We start from the raw sequence: 23,129 nt of genomic DNA on the forward strand, positions 1-23,129 counted from the left end.
AGATTTGCCTGCGTTTGTCGAATGCGCATCATTATATTTACGAAAAGGCACTTTTCAGTGCCAATAATTTATTTTGTGTGCACAAGGTTGGAATTTTGAAGTAAGAGGGAAAGGGTGCAGTCCGTGTTCTGGAGTTTATCCGAATTTATTATTATTGCTTGAAACTGAAAGGTGTTGGGTATCTCTAAGGTTTATTTCTATTCGGGGCGATTCTGTAGTCTAGCACGTTAATTTCATTAATTGGTAATTTCCGCTAAAATGAAAACATAATTTCCGCAGTTCATACGAGCACAGACATACCACTCATTAACATAATGTCTTATATCTTCGTTAAAGGGCTGATTACATATATAACATTATAATATTGTGATCAGGGCTATTATCAACTCCAGGCGATAATCGCCATCGATGAGATCTGTATGAAGGTGCAATGTCTCTGGCAATGTAGACGAAGGCAGTGTTCGAATGCATTTTATGTTTGCAGGTTGGTATTATCATTATCATCTTTATCTTTACCAATGGAGATTGAGGATTTTCTAACCAATCCGTGTTGTGCGTGTGCATTTTAAAGGCGTTGAATTTACTGCTTTGTGCATAATTTGACGGTTTTGTTTTTATGATAGAAGAGATTTTTTAGTGAGCTGTGTTTTGCTATATTTCATTTAATATAAGTCTTTACTATTTATTCTTCAAAGAAAAACTGTCTACTCTAATATGTGAAGATTGACGTAGTATTAAAACGTAAGTAATATACTTTGTTAAGTCAACGGTTATTAGGCGCCTCTGATTGAGGTTCTGGCTGATAACGTGGGGAGGCCTATTTTGTTTAAAGAAAAGGGAATGAAAGTTGTTTTAACTATGTCGAGTACTAGCGAAAATCTAGTGTAAGTGTTAGTGGAATTTGTTAATAAAATTGGTTATGCAAGTCTTGCAAACACAGCCTATTTGTCTATAGATATGATATTTGATAGCCGTCCCAACCAGGGTTTAATAATCGACCTCCTAATCGATTCTAGTGCTAAATGAATATTTATATTTAATTCAATTTTTTCTTTAATAGAAACCCTAGTTAGGTAGGCTAGCTATCATTGAGAAATTTATTGGAAATGCAACAAATAATTTAGGCTACAAGACAAATTACGTTTTATAAAGAAAGAAATGGATTCGGAACACCTCAAAATCTGTGCTTCAGTGGCTGGTCATGATAATATCTTTGAAAAATATTGGAGTGCGAGAGGTCAAATGACTTTATTGTCAAACGCCTGGCATTATAAAACAACAACGTTTTATAAAGAATATAAATAATTAATTATGCAAATCGATGACTTCAGTGCAGTGGAGGATATGTCCAGGGTGCTGTCAGGAACTTTTAATTTTCGGAAAACTTCTAAGGACTCCCGTGGGATTGTCTCTCTAGCCCCAATTATAATTCCTATAACGTCCCATGTCTTGATATATTTGGTCCCCAAATCACTGCAGCATGGCAGATAAATTGCCTGTTTTTCTTTGCAGACTTCTCTAGGTTGTTCCTCGCTGTTCTCAAAACGGACTGTGGGATCGAGAACGAGTCCCAATTTTTTTTCGGTCTATAACAATGATATCTGCTCTTCTAGTTGATCCATCAGTGGAAAGGCACCCAATTTCCTCGTACAGCTCATACTTATCAGCCCGTCGAAGTTCATTGGCAATCATTGAGCGAATTTTATTATGACGGTCAATTTTCAGTAATTCTCCCTTCCAGCAAAACTAAGGTTTCTTGCTCATCGCATCTTCTGCAATGGGTAGTACCAAGGCTTCTGCCTGGGAGGGTTCTGACTGAAATAACGTTGCAGCTCATTTTGATCACGTCAGTCCATTGACTGCAGGAAAGACCCTTGTTGGAAATCCATCATTTCCTTTTCTTCCAGTGGGAATAAAATATGACACCTCTCCCTTTTCCAGGAAGTTGACTCCATTTCATAAAGGAGTCCTCACGAAGTGTTCTTCTCAAACATTTTGGACGAAAATCATTACGGTAACTTGGTCTGGCTGAAGGAGTAAGCGACTAATAGGCCTACTCAGATCAATTTCGTCTTGAAGGTTTCGGGTAGCAGCAATATAAGGATTGTTTTCATCCAGAAGCAGCCGACATACATTTATGTGCTGAAGAAATGCTTCCCACTGAGCTCTGAAAACTCCTAGACCTCTTAACTTCCGCGGTGCATATATCATGGCATTAGGGATGTCCATTGGTAATCCTATGATTTCTTTAACAGAACTACGGATAATTTTATCGACGTCAGCTAGAAACTTTGCAGTTAGATCTTTCAATGGTGCACACTGCAGGGGATATATGGTCTGCGGCCAGATATATACTAATTAATAATTTATTTACTTGACTCAAAAATCAGAAATAGAACTAATTCTGTGTTTACAATGGCAATATGTTTTAAGCATAAATTTCAGAACACGGATTCCTTCCTTTCTCTCCTACTTCGAAATTCCAACCTTGTGCACATAAAATAAATTATTGGCACATAAAAACGCCTTTTCGTAAGCATGATGATGTGCATTCGACAAACGCAGACAAATCTGCTCTTTTTAGTAGGTATCTTAAGAGATAATTGTCAGTGAGGAATCTGTATACTGAAATTTTCCCAGCACACGAGATTATGGTTTTTTTTCTGTCAGTTACACAACCTGTTTCAATAAACATTTTCACTAATTGTTTTATTGCCTTCCTGGTCGGAACTGGGTGGCCTGGAAAACTATTTCTAAATTTTCGCCTTGTTTTAGCACACTATTTTTTTTTTTTTTTTTCGTATAAGGTTTCACAACGTATGTACGTTCAAGTACAGAATATCTCACCATTAGGCCTATGCAATCTTCACGTGGTAACTGAATGAGCAGCATGGCATGACACAACACAACACGACTCCTCTCTGCATATTCCAATCTCAGACTGACTAGTCATTGAAATGTTACACGAGGTAGTTGAATGCCGAGAGTGGGGGAGCTGGCCGTTGCCTAGCGCCTGACAAATAAACTGGTACTTATCGCTGAAACGCTCTGTAGTATAGCCTATGCCTCTATTGCATTTTCTTGTCTAAGTATGTGATTCGTCTATCTCAACTACTGTGCCCTGTACTCCTATTAGTTCAGTATTATTGGTTATGATAATGTAGCAAATCTCTCTGCAAAACTAATATTCTTGAACTGTATTCATATTCAAGTCATGGGCGAATTAATCATTTTGAGTTGTTACTCATCACTCGACAATTTCGAGTTCGAACTCGCATATGTATTAATAAACATACTTACTCAGGCTGACACTGACATTTGATCCTTGAGTAAGAACTCTACATGACGTAACAGACAAGTGACATGTCACTATTTCATATTAATAAGTGTTACTATTCACTCATAAAATTGAGTATATACTACCAACTTTTTGAGTCAGCCCATAGGTAGACACAAAGTGGATGAGTGAAGTTAAAAAATCGTAATGGTGAGGTATATTATTGTTGTATAACGCAGAAGAAAAGGTATAACCCTCGCAGAGAAACTTGTAAACATAGTTATACAGATTTGTACAAATTTAAGAGGAACGTACAGTGGCTAGTGCAGCATTTTTTGCAAGATTCAAATGAGAAAAGAGGAAGAGCTCTCGATAATGAAATGAAAATAAGAATTTTCTTACGATAGGTGGGCGATCCAGGTTTTCAAATGGGCATTCCAGAGGATATGGGTGTTTCATTTATTGTATTCCATAGATCTTACTTTAGTATTAAAGCTTTAAGATTGAACCAAGTCATGAGTTAGACAATTTTTTGGTGATGTGATGTGGGCCTGAGGATTCGCCATAGATTACCTGGCATTTGCCTTATGGTTGAGAAAACCTCGGAAAAAATCCAACCTAGTAATTGGTCCAAGCAGGAATCTAACCCAAGCCTGAGTGGAGCTCCTGATCAGCAGGTTAGTGAGTCTGCCAACTAAGTTATGCTGGTGGCGCTACAAAACATTATACTATGCATAACAAGTAGTTTCATCAGTTGATCGATACAAAAATATGCAATGCACACAAAGCAGATTAATTCAATTTACAAGCATAAATCCTGTCAGATTAAATAAATAATAATAAATAAACAATTCGTCAGTTGTGTAAAATGTGTGCGTGCGTGCGTGCGCTCGTGTGCGTTTTTTTTTCTCAGCCTTTTGTAATGGCACTTCAAAGCTGTAAGATATTAGACATTGCATGGAAGACCGTAATACATGAATAGTAAACTCCTTTTCATAACAGTTTAGATTAACAGAGGTTAGATGGAGATCTGATTTGTGTCTTGTATTAAAATTGCAATTGTCTGGAGAGTATTAAATATACCTTGGTTTTTAATTTAAAACATTCTCAGGGAAATAATGCACTCACAATGTACAGTAAAGATTTCTAAATTTTGGGAAATTTTTTTATATGATGTCCTTGTATGTACCTCAGTCATTACCCTTATAGCTTTCGTTTACAAAAACAAATTCTAACTGCTGGAAATTTGCAGATACTTTGAAATTAACAGCATTTAATTGGATTCAATTTCCAACAACTGCCTAAGAGCTAATACAGGCAGTGAAAAGAGAATGGAAGTACTCATTTCGGTGAAACGAGCGTTGAGCGGATTCCGCCGATTTTGGAATAGACACCGACGTACTTGAACTGCCAACATAGAAAACAAAAAATCACACTCAATCGCTTTCACCTTCATCTTGACGGGATAATAAAAGCCTAAACTAACCTAACCTAAGTGCATCAGTGTCTATTCCAAAATCGGCGGAATCCGCTCAATGCTCGTTTAACCCTCATTTCCTGACATTATTGGAAGTGTGGAGTGTACCAATATTTTTTATAAAAAAAAATCATATGAACAGGTGATGAGTATATTATAAAAAAAGTGTTGCCAGTCTTAATATACTAGCTACCAACAATGCCAAGGAAGAATTTACAAGCGTGGATAATTATTAATTCTTGGCCTGGATCTGTACATGACTCCCAAGGCATATATGGAGAAATTCAGATGTTTGTAGAATCATGACTTGGAATAATGTCAATGCACTTCTTCTAGATGATATGGGTATGGGATTCTGTGGTTCCAAGGCAAAAGATATTTAAAATTTTGATGAAAATGAGATTTTGGTATATGTTGTGCATCCTACTGGTATTTTTATTGTGACAAAAGATGACATGCATATCTCTATTATTTTTTTCTGTAATCCATTGTTATGAAACACGATTCCTACGATTTTGTAAGTACTTGAGATGATCAACGAAATATATGATGATCACTTTCATATACCCTATATACAGATGGATCACTATCTGAAGAAGACAAGTCTGGAGCTGGAGACTACATACCTTCAACATATGAAAAGGACTTCATCCTTGCTCTTCTGTTTCAAGCCTTGACACAGAGTTACTTGCTATTGATGCAGCTCTCCAATACTGCAAAGCTTCTCGTTATAGACAGAGTTGCATATTCATAGATTAAACACAGCCCTTTCAACAATAATCAAATACACATCAACTGCTTATGCATTCACTTATCCTACCTATTGTGCATTTAATAAATCTGCCTTCTAAAAATGGTAAATATATCACCTTTCAATGGATACCAGGCCACTGTGGAGTGCAAGGTAACGAGATAACAGATGAAATAGCAAAAACTGCATCAAACTTTTTACCATTACTACAATCTACAGATTCCCTTGACAGAATAATAAATAATATTCATAACATGATAAATAAGCAGTGGAGAGAAGATTGGTTAAGTGGAGAAACAGGAAGAGCACTATGGAAAATTTTGAAATAACCCAACAGTATTAAAATCTACTGTGCTATTTCCAGACAAATACAAACGTTGTTGCACGAGCTAGAATTGGACACCTTGTTACAGAATCTTATCTACATTGCTTTAAATTATGTCACCACTATATAAAAAATGTTTAACAGAAGAAGAAACAATAGAACACATCCTACTTCTTATCATTACAGTTGCAAGCATGTAGTACATTGGTCTGCCAGCACAATACATAGGAGTGTAATTCCTGCAAACTACAGTACAGCGCATTTCCCCAACTGCTGTCATTACATGAATGGACAGCATGGAGAGTGATCATCAAGGACAGCGCTGGATGCCGTGGTTTCTGTGGAAAGAGGGAGTAAACACTGCAGATATTCACAGACAATTGGTGACAGTGTGTGGTGAGCATGCACCATCATGAAAAACTGGAAACATGGCCGCACATCTATGGAGAAGGGAACCAGTTCTGGAAGGAAAGTGACTGTGACAACGCCAGTCAACATCTCTAGAGAACAGGTGCATCACATTCTCGGAACTGGAGGCGGCCACAGGAGTTGCCAGAATCACTCTGCACTGCATAGTGCATGAACACCTTAAGATGGGAAGGTATCTGCCAGGTGGATTCCCAAGTCCCTGACTGCAGCACACAGACAACAGCACAAAGACGTGAGCAGTGATCTCCTTCACTGCCACCAATCGCCTGTAAATACCTGCAGTGTTTAATCCCTCTTTTCACAGAAACCACATTGTCCACTCTCCATGCTGTCCACTCACGTAATGAAAACAGTTGGAGAAATGTTCTGTAGTTTGCAGAAATTACACTCTGTATTGTACTGCCATCTGCGGGCAGACCAATGTACTACATGCTTGCAACTGTAAGGACAAGCCAAATGGCGGACTATGGATGGTGAGAAATTTTAAAATGTAAATCAATATGGAACGCCCCTTGTAGCTTGAGAAAACCAAACCTAATTAATGTAAAACAAAACCTGATGGATCCAACAATTATGTAAACAAACTGAAAGTATCCTGAGAAAACCGAACCTAACTAAATGAAACAACATGAGGACTCTAAGCATATACATCATGCTTAACTGCAGATAATTGGATGCATAAAATGACTAAGAACTAAATCATCATCTAAATTCTAGATTTTACCTTTTAATTGTAAGGTAACATATGAAGACATTATTACAAAAAGAGCCCCAGTCATTTTTAATGAAATTGAGTTAAGGACACATTTTCTGTTATTTCTAATGTTTATAGACTCCAAAAATGATTCATGTCAGATGCAATAGCCACAAGGATAAACACCAGTTGTACGGAAACAGCTGACATGTGTTGTTCTATTTATTTTTATTTTCCTCCTGAAAAATAGCAATTTTGACAAGGGTTGTTTTTGTAATAATGTCTTCATATGTACACAAAGTAATGACTTTTCCTGTATTGAAACATGCAAATAAGTTGATTTGAAAGTTGTATATTGTGGTTACTTAATTTTTCTATTTGGGCTGCCTAAAATTAGTTTTGTTTTAAGTAAAGGAAACTCTATTTAATATTTGTGTAAATAAGTTTTTCTTCTTCCAAGACTTGTCGAAGATTTCTTTTGACTAGATGGGGTGAGGGGAGAAAGAAAAGAATTTAAAGAATAAAAAAGGGTCAGCCAACAAATGGCATTGCAGAATCCATTTTCATGATCCTTATGTTAAGTCTTCCAGATAATTTAATAATTGTCTAATAGGAATAGGAATAAATAATCTCGATGGACCAGTTAAAAGGGAAACAATTCGAAATTAAAATTTTATGAGTACTTAGTTTTAAGTTTCATGTTGCAGAGAAAAATTCATTTAACATCACTCTAATTTGAAACTTATAGGGTATATAACACATTAACAGAATTTGGAGCAGTTTTAATGATCCTTGAATTTTTCACAGCTACATGAAACTTTAAAATACAGTTTTCCTAAAACTTTAAATATTGAGTTGTTTCGCTTTTGAACTGGCCTGTCAATGTGTTTTAAAAATATCTTTATTGGCTGCATTGAGAAAGAAATTTTTTTTTTCCTCTTGATTTGCTTTCCAGTAGTTAATGCTTCATGATCACTTTTTTACTACACAGCAGACAGTTTGGTCAACTAAGAGTGTCATGTAAAGGAAATATAGTATTTATTGACAGAAAATAAATAATTACATTAAATAACGTATTTCATTTCAGGTTCACTGATGTGACATGGGGCGAGTTCTAAGGGCTAGAAAGCCTCAACTTGGCCAAGGAAATGAGAAGGAACCCACTAGTTCTTCTTTAGAGAAGATTTATACTAGAAAAGGTCTTACTGACAAGACTAACGATAGTAATTATATGGCTCTGAGAAGTAACAAAAGTGGAAAAAGGCAACAAAAAAGTGTGAATAAAAATAATTTTATAGTGAGTGATTCTAAACAAGAACATTTGCTTAAAGGGGAAAAGCATTGCATTTATGACAATAATGACACTGAGAAAAAAGAAGATATATCCTTGTTACTGGAAGAGAAAATTGGTGTGTATACTTTTGAGGTAGATAAGAATGACCCTCAGCCAAAGAAAGCCAGGCGAAAAAGAAGAGTTAAACGCAGGAAAATATCAGACATTTCAGACACTACAGATGATGACAGTATTGTTATTTCTTCAGAAAAGAAACAGTTGAGAAGTACAGCAAGACAGACACGTGTTGTAAAAAGTGCACTTAGAGACCTGAAGGAAAAAAGATCTCTGAGCAACAAGCATGAGAAAATGGAAACTACAGATTCTTTACAGGACAACATTTGTGGGATAGAAAGAGCAGGTAAATCTCAATCGGAATTTGATTTGAACAGAAAAGTTACAGCAGACAACAGTACACACCCTTTGACAGAAAATGAAACTAATATGCATATAAAAGAGAGGAGGAAATCTATAGAAACAATTCAATGTGAGCCTGATTCCAGTGACGACATAGTGACAGAAAACAGAACTGTTGTTAATGTGATAAACTTCCAAAACAAGAATACTGATATGACAAACTATGAGCTTAATTCCAGTGGAAACAACAAGGAAAACATTCCTTTGATAAACAGAAATTACAAGGATAAAGTATCGAACCGAAAATCTGAAGTTTGTGGAAATTTGTCTGAAAACTCAGAAGTTAATTTCAGTTTTGTAAAGCCTCAAGCCGAACACAAATTGTATTCAAACAAAAAATTTCAAAATAGGAAACTTCTTTTGTGCTCCAGTGAGCACCGAGCACCTCAGACTATAAAAGAAGCTAACAGTAAGGAATATGGCCGTATGCAATCAAGAGAGGATTTCAACATTGACAACTACTTTGGTTTTGATGAGGAATCTGAGGATGACTTGTATGCGTCACTCTCCCCTGTGAAAAAGCCCACTGATACGAAGAACTGTTCTGAATTGGTGCCATTAGCAGTTACCTCTACTCCAAACAATAGACCAATTTTTACGAAAACTGCAACTCAGTCAGCAATATTAAGAGTGAGAGAACAGGAGACAAACACTGTTACTTCTTTGTTGAACTTACCAGAAACTATTATATCCCCTGTGTCAATTACTCAGCCTGTTTATATTCCATTTCACATGCCCACCAAACAGTGTGCAAGTGTTGCAGTTCCCTTAGCATCAACAGTTATACCAACACAGTCTACATCTGCAGAGTTGCATGCACTAGAATCTAGTACATTAGAAGAAGTATCTATGTCAAGGACATCTGAGATACCTGATGGGTCATCTGTACTGTTTGCAGATGGAAAAGTGCAGCCCCATTTCTCGAAGGTAAGCTGGAAATATATTGTCAGTAATGCTTGTTCACATATTGTTATACCTCCATTTCAAGAGAAGACTGTATGGCTTAATGCTATCAAAATTTAGAATCCCAATCTAATATATCAGTCAGTATGAATATTAGTTACAAGATGTATTGAGTAATTTTAAATGTGAATTATATTAAGGTAATTATCCAGGTTATGCAGCTGACCAATGGGTAATTGTTATCAGGGACTGTCTAGATTGCATGGAATTGTTTACTAAAATGGTAATTAAAGTTACCACAACCAAAGAAGCAACTTCTGACGTCTCTAATGAAGCTTGTGGAAGGTGCTTTGTAGTGACAGGAAGTAGAGTGACATTGAATCTATTGACAGGCTCAAATGAGTAGAAAGGAGTTCAAAAATAGACGTTATTGAACTGTCAGAAGTCCATTCTTTGCTTGCAACAGCTTCCATTTAGGTTTGGTTTGTTTCTGTATGTAGTTAAAGGGGAGTGGGGCCCTTAAGATTTATACTATAAATACGTCGAATATATTGAGGTACGTGATTTATAGATACCATATTGGTCTGAATCTAATACGACCTCGAACATAATATCTGCAGTGCCTGGGAAAAGTGATATAAGTCAGTTTCCACAAACCTTTTTTGATAATTTATTGATGACTTACAGAACTTCTGCTCGCTTGGAAAAAGAGACATAAGTATTTCTCCCATTACAATAATTCATACAGAAAAAAATAAAATCGACATAAACCAGTGTAAGTTATCAATAAATTATCAAAAAAGATTTATGGAAACTGACTTATGTCACTTTTCCCAGGCACTGCAGATATTATAACCCCAAGTTTTCAGATGTTCTGTAATTAAGTAAAAATATTTTACAATCTGCACCACTATGAAAATGTTATAGAATGAAAAAAATTGCAAATTTAAAGCTATTTTCAAGTTTTCAGTTCTGGTCTTCAGTAACATCCTCTTCTGGTTATCACTCCCAGTCTTCCTCCTCCACCACTCCTCCTCCTCCTCCTCCTATTGCCTTTTCTTCTGAACTGGAACAAGGTTCTTCAGACTGGTAATCCTCCCACAAAATGTCATCCTCACTTGCCATTAATGTTATTAGGAATGCAGCACTCTTTGAAAACTTTCACAATTATCTCACTGTTAGTCCTATGCCATGCTGTATTTATTCAGCAATGACACATTTTGGTGTTTTCAGTTTTCTTGTGGGTGTTAGAGCATGGTCCTCTTTAAGCAAACATCATTGCACTCTGTGCTGGTTGTCCTTCAAGGGTATTTTAACAATACTCTGCAGTTGAAGCTGAGATGTCCCTTCTTGGGATAATGACCAAATCATTGCTGGTTTCTGCTACCTGCTTCTTGATTTTCTCAGTTGTGTGATCACGAAAATAAATCAATAATTAAGATTCCTCTGGTCATCGTACCATACAACCTTAAGGCAGTCAGCTACTGATTGATCAGTCATCCAGCCTTTCTCCTGTGCTAGAAATGCAACACCAGGAGGTAAGGCAAGTTACACACTATACCTTACTGAGAGAAGTGTAATATGTATTGTGTGCTGAGAGAGCATTGTCTACATACTGCGCTGAGAAATGTGTGTTACGAACTAGGCATTTTCAGTTGTTTTTTTCACGGCCTTCAGTAACTGTGACTATGTGCTCATAGTATAGGAGGTGGTGGAGTTTCTTTCATAGCACCAATTATATAAATTATTTGATAGAATTACCAATATAATATGTGAGAGGTTCAGAACGAATTACTAGGGAAATGGTCAGTTTTCATGGTATTGCATCTTGAACCTATCGAGTGTTATATTTGTAACAAGTGGGGAGCTACAAAAATGTATTAGAATGCACAAGTGTTAAAAAGATTTTTATCCTGAAAGTATTTGCGACTGCAAATTAAAACCACTGTGAACATCTCGCAGAAGATAAATAAAGCAACAGAAAATTGTGCTTTCTTTGGTGTAGCTTTTCTGGAGAAATACCATTTCTCAGTTAATAATAAATAATGTTTAAAACTAGTCTATATCATCAAAACATGTCTTTTTTTTTTCCTAAAAGTTATTTCTTTCGTTTTCTGGTGGTTTTATTTTATCCTCTTTGTTTATAATGTAAAATCATGTTTGTGTTCTATTCAGGCCTTTATAAAATATACAGTTATGAATTTCCAGTGTTGCTCCTGACTTCATGGAGCCAAACTTTAACTTTTTTCCAAACAAACATTATTATTAATAACATTTTTTAAGTATATACAGTGCAATCAATCTGAATGCTGATACCTGCCTGCAGGCTTACCATCTAAAGCAGGTTTTGTTAAATTTATAAGAAATCCAATTAAAAAAGTTATAAAATATTCTAGTATTTTTTAATTTTCTACAAACTTAGCTTAAAATTTCAAAAAAGAAAAACTGAGCTATAAAATAAAATTTTGAAAGTACCACAGGGTACCAATTTTTTCTGTTATACCACTGAGTCATTAAACCACCAAACACCACTTTTACTTCATGAAATGTTTTGATTGTTGAGTGCACAAAAAAGACATGCAAGTTGCCAGCCTTCTATGTGGTACAAGTAATCATTCGATCATGATCACTTGCTCACTAATTAATACTCAATAGTGGCATCATAAGAAAGCAGAAATCCGTATATTCAGTTTGATTGGAAAAGTGTCTTTGTGTTTCTGCTGTGTGGTCTAAGTAATAAATGGTAAATCCAAAGTAATCGGTGTTTTAAATACTGGAATGCTATCTGAATATTTAGGGAAGCAAAATTCTGATGATGAGGAATTTCCATTTTAAAAAGTGTTATTTAAAGAGGTGGAAAGCTCACAATGAACCACAAATGGTCAAACAGCAGGAACAGATACCCCATTGTTTTAATAAAATCAGAATTATATTTTTGTGCCAATTCAAAAGTGGACTGTTAGGTTTTTATACAATGTTGTAAAAATTGATTTCTCACTGTTAATAGATGATAGATGTTCAGAGAAGTATAAGCAATCAAATTGAGGTAAATTTGAAAATATTTTTTTTTTATGAAACTCACCATTAAGTTTCATAAAATGCATTTTCTTTACTTAGTGGGATATTAATTTTATGAGTAAATAAACTTATTTTATTTAATAAACAGCACAATAAATTTAAAATGTCTGAAATACTGGTTTCCTAAATTTTCTTAAACAAATCTGGAATTCAGCTACTTTTTACAATACCCATCTGACAACTGTATGTATAAAACATGTTTAATATAAAAAAAAATAAAATGTCAGCTTTATTATTTTCAAGAGTTAAATGGCGAATTCAAAATATCAACCATTTTCACGAAATTGCAAATAGCAAAAATTGGCAGAATCTCAGTGTACAAAATATAATTCCTGGGTATCCAAGAAAAAGTGAAATTACATCTTTTCGATTATTCACAGAATATGACTATTTGTCAAAACACTTGAACAAAATTGGAATTTTTTCTTCACCACTTTGTCAATTTGCAGTCTTCAGAAAGAAATGGATCTGCATCATACTCGTATGTCCAGCCCTTTCCTCTAAACCAGTGTTCTGCAACTGGTGTGGCTTCACAAGGTGAAAGATGTGACGCGAACTTTTAACTATTAATGTGAGAAATTGATAAAATTTAAATTAAATTGTTTTCATAAATACATTTTTGCATATAGGCCATTCGGTATCTCATAAAACCTAGGAACATGCGTGTGAACCTACATACCCACCGAGTTAGTGACATGTTCAGTGACATTGAAGACATTATGAAGGAGAAATAAAGAGCAGTCAGAAGTTGTCACTTCAGATCGATGAGTCCACCAATATTGGTGGTCATGCACACCTTCTTTCCCACATTCAGTGCATTGATGGAGATGTAATTGCAAGTAATTAATTTTTTTTTGCAAAGAACTGCCCGAGCAAGCTACCAGTGAAGAAATATTTCGTACAACTAATGAATATGTGGTCCGTAATGAATTAACATGGGAGGATTGCGTTAGTGTTTGTACAGACGGAGCCGCTTCTATGACAGGCCAAGGGAAAAGATTAAAGTACGTGAAGTAAATCCTAACATACGGAGCAACCATTGTCTCATTCCTGCTACATACAGAAGTGCGATGGTTGTCACGAGGTAAAGGGCAGGTGATTGGACATTTGTAATGCCCCATCACCTGGTTTGTGAGGTGAATGAACTTATCCATGTCGCTCACAATGCAGATTCCAATGTTACGTCATTCATTGCGATCCGTGACCTCGTCTCTCATCTCATGTCAGCAGCATATGGTAATGTCTGATTCACATTGGGGCGAGATGTTTTATAAAAAAAATTGCATCTAGCTCTGCCATCGTTCGAAGACGGACCTATGTCCATATGAACTTTTTCACTCAAAGTGGCCTAAGATATCGTATACTAAATTTTTTACCTTTCCTCGTGAATCACCCTATATATGTCATTCTGAAATATTTTAAAACAGAAGACCAGATTACCAAGTCTGCAAACTGGTTATAATCCCTATTGTTTGGTCAGAACTCATCAGATCAGTAACCACATGTGTTTGTTTATATTCAATATGTTACAGCCTCCACGTAAGTCATATGAACGACCAACTAGGATACATCACCATTCATACATGGAGGAAGAGAATGAGAGTGAAAATGAAGTTTGTGACAAGAAACGTACTAAGAGGAGTAAGAAACCAAAGAAAAAGGACGTAAGTATAAGCAAATTATAAAATTTGTAAGTATTTATTCTTCTTTATGTTCATATTATATTATGTAATTTCATGTAACTGTAATTTTACTTTTAGTTCCTATTTTATTTTATTTATATATTCTTCTTATATTAATAATATATCTGAACTGCTACCAGACACAAGCGCTGCTCATTCGGTCCTCAGATTTTATTAATATTATTGTATTCTCTTTTTTATATTGATGTATTATTTTATTTCTATTTCTATTGTTGAAATTATATTCTGTAGTCTGATGTATTATTTTGTATTACATGTTCTGTATTTTATTATAAATGATGAGTAAGCTGTCTTGACTCAGCAGAGCACTGGCTTATGACAACTGTGAACCCTGGTTCAAATCTCGGCAGTGACAGAACCTTATTTGTGGTGGACAAAGCTAAGGAACCTGAGAGTTTTCTCAGTGTTCCCTCTATAATTTTTTCAATTTTCATTTTAACAGTATCCACCAAAATGGTGCAGCTTGATGTGGTATTGTGATTGGTATTCAAATGAGTCTGAGGAAGTATAGTATGATATTTGGAGCGGAGGGGTGATAGGATGCTATAGTGAGATTTCACTGGACTTCGGGTTTATGTGGCTGAATTTGACAGGTGGCATCACATAGATCAGTCACGATATCTACAAGAAATTGACCATTTGGAATCCAACAACCATTCTTACATAAAAAAGGAATTGTAAAGCGCAATAAGCCTTGGGCTTTGGTGCTAACCTTCGGGATTCTCCTCCATGTAAAGAAAAAAAAATACTGAGTAAGCGTGCTGCTACTTCTCTTACTTCACTATGTGATTTAGGCCTATAAAGACTGTGAATTTAAGCTCCTCTCCCTTCCCCCTGTATATTGAGTGTTTAGAAAACAGATCTGAAGAATTGAGAAATTGTAGGGACTAGCAACCATATGGCATCACGATTATAATGGCTACACCATCCTTTAAAACTGTTAATTTTTTAATGAAGTTACCCGTGAATATTGCCTTTCTTGTTCCCACATTTCTCTTTGCCTTTGTTGGAGAATCAAACACAAATATTGGGAAGCATAACAAAGAAACATATCTAACATCATCAACTAGACAGCTTGGCTTCATCCACGTGAATATGATACAGTCTCGGATATGTCAGCAATGCAGAATTATTTGGTTCCAAAACAATCAAAAAGCAACTTATACTTTTGGAAAGAATGAGAAGTGTAAGTATGAGAACCTTGAATATGTCAGCTACATGTACTGTTTGGTTCCAATGCAAACGAAATTCAACTTCTGCTTTTCGAAAGAAAGATAATTTTAAGTAAGGCTAGTGATAGACATGTATTTTGAAGTATAAAATTCTATTAAAGTGTGGAATATGGGAAATTATATATAATTAGAATGTCTGGCAAGTCTACTAACTGTATAGGTATAAATTACTATTTGGAATTGGTTTGATAAAAAGGCTTTGTTGGAATTAATTTTACCTGTTGTGGCATGGTTTTAATAGATTTTGGATTCACGATTCACTGTAATACTAGATTATTGTGGTTTGTATTGATTCATTACAAATGTAGTATTGCCATAAACTATGAGAGTTATTGTAGCATATGTGTAATTTTATTTTTGCAGAAGTCTGTGGAGAACTGGGCAGCCAATGTGAGTGCACATTTTGATGACATTGAAAGCTTCGATCTTTGTGTAGAGTAATAAGATATGATATTATATAATTCGATTTTGTTACCGCAGCATTTCTCAAAGTAGGGGTTCTGCAAGCAAATCATAGGGTTTCCACGAATCCAAAAATATTTTTAATTTGTATTTTATACTCAGAGGATACTATAAAATGTGTACACAAAAAGCACGGAAGTATGAATTAGTAATAACATTAAACATCATCAATAATAATAATAATAGTAAAACAAAGAAAATTGATTGCAAGGGTTCTGCGGTTGCACTGTTTACATTAAGAAATTCTGTAGTGAAAAAGGTATGAGAAACACTGCTGTAATTACGTTGGATCTAGAATAGTTCATAAATGTGGATTACTGAATTTTATCGTCAGGTAAAATTTTGTATGCCACAATGTAAGAGAGTTTGAATATTGAAATATTGAGGTATTTATAGAGAAAATTCGAAATGAAAATTGTAGAGTTAGTTTGATTTTTATATTATTTTAAGTTGTGTGAAAGTTGATTTTTTAAAGCAGGGCTGGGCACCAGGAGCAAATCCAAACTCTAAACTGGGACGCTTAATATTCATCTGTCACGGAATCAATCCTGCGCTGTGTTCAGTGGTGAAGAAAGGGGTTAAAGAGAAGTCATATGGCTCCCCATGAGAGAGTAGAATTCGCTCTTGGTGCCCAGCCCTGATTTAAAGCAAGCACAAAAATGTACTATAGTATACAATTACATACTATTATGAGTTTATGACTAATAAGATAGACATCTTGCAAATTTATACTGCTGTTGCAGTATACACTTTGTCCCAAAATGTTTGCTCTGATTTCACAATACTTCATCTCTGTAACTATTAAAGCTGCAGCACTGCAATACCGTATTTACTCGCGTAATTTCTCCCCAAAGATTTTGAGGACATATTTTTTAGAATTTAATTTTTGTCACGTAATTTCTCCCTTTTGTATTAAGAAAATGGACACACTTTTTCCCCTCGAACTTCTGTTGTGAAAATTCAAAGTATCATAAAAATATGCATGGAAAACCCAAAGTCACACTATTAGACTCTACAGTGAAAAACGGCTGTGATATCTCTGATGGCACAAATGATGATCTGAATTTGTTCTCTTATTAAGATAGTAGACTGTAAAATAGACCTTTACCTAATTAATAATTTAATTTTCATACGAATATTAAAATAGACCTTTACCTAATTAATAATTTAATTTTCATACGAATATTTTATGCATGAAGTTTAACACCATGGTCCAAGCTACTGACATTGAAACTGACACATACCAGTACAAAGAAAAGCCTCAAAATTCTCCAAAATGACTCAAATTGTGTGTGTATTTTTTCTGGATGGTGACGGGATTTTCACATGACCAAACTTCCAGAACGGCCCTGAGGTTCATTCAGATGCCTATCAAATTGAGTACTGGGTCTTTCCCAGGAGTAAAAAGGCAGTTGGAGTGTAGTGCCAACAGCACCAAGTCATTGTAGTGCTAAGGTCAAAGAACGCATGGTGCTCTACTTTTGTGCCCCCATGTGCCTCATGGGATGTATGAGAATATCTTTATCTTCAGTATTAAATGTTAATTTGTTTAGTACATGAATTACGTTATTTATGACCAGTTTATTGCCTATATTGTCGTATTCATCGCTAAATTTTCTCTCTCTATATTTTACACCTCCGAATTTTTAGAAAAGAAAGGGAAAATACGTCACTAAATATGGTAAGTGCCAATAGACTGATAATCTCTCCAAATTTTGTTTCATATCTTATAAGTTCTCGATATGTAAACCTCTGGTTATGCAGCATACATGTAGGCAATATTTTAATTCCTCCCACACTCTGCTCAGCATGTTGCCATCTATCGCCTGTACCACAGGTGTGATGCAACACTAGCTCTTGCAGGTTATTGGCCACAGGAGAAATGTAAACATCGTCCTTCAAAACCACCACAGGAAAAAATCACAAGGTATTAGGTCAGGTGCGTGCAGAGGCCACCTCATCAAGTTTTGGTCTTTGGGAATGCAATAATCAATCCAGTGTTGAGGGAAATGCTCGTTGCAATACTCACACACATAATGGTGGTAGTGAGATAGTGCACCATCTTGCTGAAAAATGAACTTTTTTTTCCTCTTTCTGCAGTCACAACAGGACGATAAGCTGCGAAATTCAGGACACAAAAAGTTATATAAGGTTTCAATAGTGCTAGTTTTCAACAGTAGCTAGTGCATGTGTGTGTAGTAGCTGTGATTTTAAAGTAGGAGATATTAGCTGTCTATTGAGAGTAAACTGCATTCCTACAACTCACATGCTTCACGAAGCACCCATTTTAAAATCAGAGCAATCATTTCGGATCAGATTATACAAAGTAACTCATTCTGCGACTTTTTTTTATTATTGAAACTTCTATATCTCTTGTTGGAAAATGTTTTATGTACAGAACAATTTTGTCTTTTATTACGAGATGTTATTGGTATCTGTACAATAACAGGAGTTATTGGTATCTGTACAATAACAGGAAAGAAAAAATGAGAGTTACCGATGTGCATCAGTATTGAGCACTAAAATGATTACTATTTTTCTTTTAGTAGTCATGCCACGTTCTTAGTGAATTAATAAAAGTATACATTTCCTTTAAAAAAATGTATATGTAAAATCATCAACCAAGGCATAATTTTATTGTTAAAGTAATCACTTTTACATGTAAATCTGTTATCCACTTTTTCTTATATAATTTATAACAAATAGTTTGTGACATTTAAAACTAGTACAAATACAAGGCTCTGATTATAAAATTTATTATGGAAAACATACAAATTTTTCTAAAGTCCTTTACTTTAAAGTCCTTTCTAAAGTCCTGGTCCATGGTAAGTTGATGTACTAATATATCTTGAGGTAGACCAAACTTATAACCTGAGAGAAGGAAGTTAGGATGAAATGTAGGATGCTTTAGTACCTCATATCTAAATTTCTGAAGCATTTCAACAGTGGGCATAGCAGTATATGGACGCACATTGTCTTGCAACAACAAATATCATAATTGCCGTTTACTTCAGTTTGCAGACTTCAGCTTGTCACATAGCATCTCACAACTTGCATGTTTACTGTGAGCATCTGTTTCTCTACAGTAGATTGAGGAAACCTTCCTTCCCTCTCCTCCATTCTGGTGATTTTGCGTGTTTCCAATAAGTACTCTGCTGTGTGGTTCAAAGTGGTGCATCTGTGTTTCACCTCCAGTGTTGCCTCATAGAAAAAGAAAGAATCATTGCCTTAAATACTTACTGTAGCAGTCCAATAAGTACGGTATAGGCAGGTATCAAGACAGTTGCACTTGTGTTCTTCGTTGAACTGTTCCAGAACACATCTTGCATGATTACAAAGTCAGTTGTGGATGATTTCATATGCAGAACCATGCATATGATTTATCACATTATTTATCATTTTCTAATAGCTACATGATAATGAAAACACGAACTTGTTCAGTGCTGCCGTAAGTAGTGGACATAGAGGTGAGTTTAATTTCTTATTCCATTTAAAGAATGCAAAGGAAAGACCAATACAGCTCAAAAACTGAAATCTCCAGAAGAAAGAAAATAAACTTAGAAACACTAGAACTCAGATATGTAACTTTTTCAGTGAAGATATTTTTCAAACATTTGTTTAGTGTTTGGTGTTTTCTCTTGAAATTACAATAACATTAGGTTTTAATTGTTGTCCATTTGCAAAATCTGTTATGTCCATATAAACAAAAGTTTGGGAAATGAAGAAAAACATATTCCAAGTACTACACTTCAGACTATAATGTGATTCCTGTTCTAAAACGTTCCTAAATCCTTTTTGAAAGCAGTTTTGAGGTCATATAAATCTAGCTCAAAAATATATACATATTTTGCAGCTGCAAGATGGACATAACACAGTTTCCATCGTTTAAAAAATGAGATTAAAAAAGTGAAATTATTCAGGCAGGTTGCTATGAAGTTGTAACAGGGTATTAAAATAATAAATAAGTTACTATATTTAATTATAAGAATACTTCTTTTTTCTTTATTATCGTTACATATTTAACAGAAGTATGGTGCTTGTTGAAAAAACACACGGTGAAAAATAATTACATTGAAACACAATGAAATGTGAGATAATTACATTATATTTAAAACTATTTGCTGACAAATTTTACTTAGAAATATCCACTGACAAGACTAAAGTAGTGGCTTTCTGTGGCAAAGAACTGTACCAAGTAAGATTTGTATAGACCTAAATGTTAAAATTTTAGAAAGAATTAATGAATTTTTTTATCTTGGCTTTAAACTATCATTTTTAGGAGATTTAGATATTCCTGCAAACATTTTTAAATTTATGGGCATCGTTAATAGTGTAATGAAACCTTCCCTAGTCCAAAAACATACCCACTGTCGTCTATACAAAACTCTAGCAAGACTGTTCCTTTGTTTTAACCATGAAACTTTGATTTTAAGAAAGAATGATGAAAATAGAATTACTGCTAGTGAAATGAAATTCATGCGCTGAACAGCTGGCTATACCAAATGGACTCACAAAAGAAATTAAGACATCTTACAAGAATTCAGAATGGAATCAGTACTGCAGTACATACACCGATACCAAGATAACTTGCACCGTCATGCCAAGCATATACTTAGAACAAGGATCCCTCGAGGTGTCTTGAAATACAGACCAGCAGGAGAAAAATCTCTAGGACGCCCTGTGAAGAGATGGAAGGAAAACTTTGTAGACCGAAACAGTTATTTTTAGGACTAATACCTGTTAGGAAGGTGATAATGATATTTTTTTGCTTTAGCATAATAATCAACATAAACAGTTACAAAAACAGTATTACTCTTTATGAGCTAAAGTCACTGCAACAATAACACTAAGGAATTAGCACCTTGAAACAAAGAATCATGACTGTATCCTGAGGAAAAGAAATTAAATAAAAAAGTCTTCATTTTCATCCTCTGGGAGTTCAACAAAGCCAGAGTTATTAGTTTCTTCTATATTTTGTTCACAGATTTATAGAAATTTAGTCTCTTCACATTCCCATTCTACACCAAAGTGCAGAGCTAACAATCTGTGAACATTGTTCAATTTCGCATCTTTAAGTTTGACTCCTTTTTAAATTTGTGTTGCTTGTATGCTGGTTATATGCTTGCCCCTTTTACAAATTCCTCTTGGTTGTCCTAAATTTTATTATACACTGAGGTGGATATTTCAGTTTTATTTATTTATTGTCCCGCATCTTGGTCTAAGGCATCACATTACGGAATGTGCGCTGGTTCGAGTCCTCATGGGGGAAGAAATTTTCTCATGAAATTTCTGCCAGTGTATGGGACCGGTGCCCACCCAGCATCGTGATGCACTTGGGGAGCTACAATAGGTAGCGAAATCTGGTTGCGAAAGCCAGCTATAATGGCTTGGGTGATCATCGTGCTAACCACATGATACCTCCATTCTGGTTGGATGATCGTCCACCTCTGCTTTGGCATGTGGACGTGAGGCCAGCAGCCAGCTGATAGTTCTGGATCCTTTGTGGGCTGTAGCGCCACGGATTATTTTTATTATTCCCCCCCCCCCCCACTATTTTAAATGTAATTGGGCTCACCCCGAAGCAGAAGAACACTATCTCTTGAGCGTGACAAAATAATCCGTTCTGATGCTAGGAATTTGAAGTGCTATGAAGCTGGTGTTTGAATAATGCCAGATTTCTAGTTTTAGATTGGGCTGTCTAGTCCCAAGTGAACAATTGCAAATTTTCAAATAAGAGATTCATATTCTTCAGGTTCAATTGTTGCATTTTTTTTTTTTTTCAAAACTCGCTCAACTTTATTAAGCACCCTGTCAGGAGGGATAAAAGAATGTCCCACTATGGAAAATGCTAAAATTATTGTCCTTAATGTTTTACGAGCTCCATTAATCAACCACTTTGATAGCATTCCTATTACGTTTTTGTTCTGTCCAGCACATCCGTTTGCAAACATGGATGCAGGTGATTTCCTCTGTATCTGTTTTTTTTTTTTTTTTTTTTTTTTTTTTTTTTTTTTTTTTTTTTTTTTTTTAGATGAACATACAACGTGCAAATGCAATCACGTTAGATCCTTTTTTGAAGCTGTTTTCAGTCCAAACCAAACACAATAACAGTTTGAGGATCATGTGATGTTACCTGACAGTTTGTGTAGTTGTATAAATATATTTGGCGAGCATAATAAGCTACCTGGTCTTGAATTTTTTGGAAGAACCAAATTTTTTTTGGCAGTCATAGCTCAAGATGAGATGCCCTTCTTCATTATACTTAAGTAGAACAAAAATTGCATTAACTCACACTTCATGTACTTTAAGCAGTAATTGAAATTCATCTTTTGTTGCAGAGTTTGCACAGTTCTTAATTTCCTTCTTCATTTGTAAACATGTTGAACAACAATCAGTTGCAGGATTTGGAAAGCTTATGTTTTACTCTTAACAAATATACTTTGAAAGTATTCATAATTGATATGAAGCTCTGCTTCATGAGCTTTCTTGTACTCATCCCACATAGCTGAAATGCTCAAATGGCTTGGAAGGTATTGCTTGGTTACATTTTTTGGTCTGCAGTAGTGACTCTGAATTGGTTGATATTTCTCAATGTTTTAATTGATTGTCTCTTATGGGCAAATTTGTTACTTTGAAAATCGCCACCTCTGGTTTCTTTTGGCAAAACTCCTTGCTTGAGAGACTTGTTACATAAATTTTGAAGACAAGACCTTCCTATTTGAAGTGCCCCTAGGAACACATTTTTACATATCACAGTGATCATTATCCTCTCTCCACATTTACTCGATAAATAATATTTTACTGATATAGACTTGCTGTAAGGATCCTTGCGAGATTGCATTTTGGTGATACCACTTTCACATACTTCAGGAGCAATTCATTTTGTACATGTAGATCTGGCTCCTGGTTGATTCGCTGCACATTCTGCAATGTAACTTCAGAGCACCTAAATTTTTAATTTTGTGGATGCTGACAATTTGGTTGTCATAGGAAACCTTTTGCAGTGTACTGTATCTGTAACAATATAAATTGTAATATTGTAAAATTG

The 23,129-nt window shown here is 35.1% G+C and overlaps 1 protein-coding gene across 3 annotated transcripts; it reads left to right on the forward strand.

Annotated features, from left to right (window-relative positions):
* The first annotated feature begins 33 nt into the window (after window positions 1–33).
* LOC138699742 (uncharacterized) lies at window positions 34–18,532 on the forward strand. Of its 3 annotated transcripts, XM_069825847.1 has the most exons (6): window positions 34–243; window positions 375–484; window positions 2,434–2,583; window positions 8,041–9,630; window positions 14,217–14,348; window positions 15,983–18,532. In XM_069825847.1, exons 4-6 carry the CDS (start codon window positions 8,056–8,058, stop codon window positions 16,058–16,060), a joined length of 1,785 nt encoding a protein of 594 aa, XP_069681948.1. In that variant the 5' UTR covers window positions 34–243; window positions 375–484; window positions 2,434–2,583; window positions 8,041–8,055; the 3' UTR covers window positions 16,061–18,532. The 3 variants fall into 3 exon arrangements, with proteins under 3 accessions (XP_069681948.1, XP_069681946.1, XP_069681945.1); XM_069825845.1 differs by having other exon boundaries at window positions 34–484; XM_069825844.1 differs by lacking the exons at window positions 34–243; window positions 375–484; window positions 2,434–2,583 and adding an exon at window positions 542–741.
* Window positions 18,533–23,129: the final 4,597 nt, after the last annotated feature.

This window comes from Periplaneta americana, chromosome 5 (genome assembly GCF_040183065.1).
Source record: "Periplaneta americana isolate PAMFEO1 chromosome 5, P.americana_PAMFEO1_priV1, whole genome shotgun sequence".
NCBI lineage: Eukaryota > Metazoa > Arthropoda > Insecta > Blattodea > Blattidae > Periplaneta > Periplaneta americana.

Bases quoted from the DNA above. Each gene is read 5' to 3' on its own strand.
- LOC138699742 (XM_069825845.1), top strand. From the start codon at position 8,056: ATGGGGCGAGTTCTAAGGGCTAGAAAGCCTCAACTTGGCCAAGGAAAT. The intron at 9,631-14,216 runs GTAAGCTGGAAA...AATATGTTACAG, and splicing joins TGCAGCCCCATTTCTCGAAG to CCTCCACGTAAGTCATATGA. The intron at 14,349-15,982 runs GTAAGTATAAGC...TTATTTTTGCAG, and splicing joins AGAAACCAAAGAAAAAGGAC to AAGTCTGTGGAGAACTGGGC.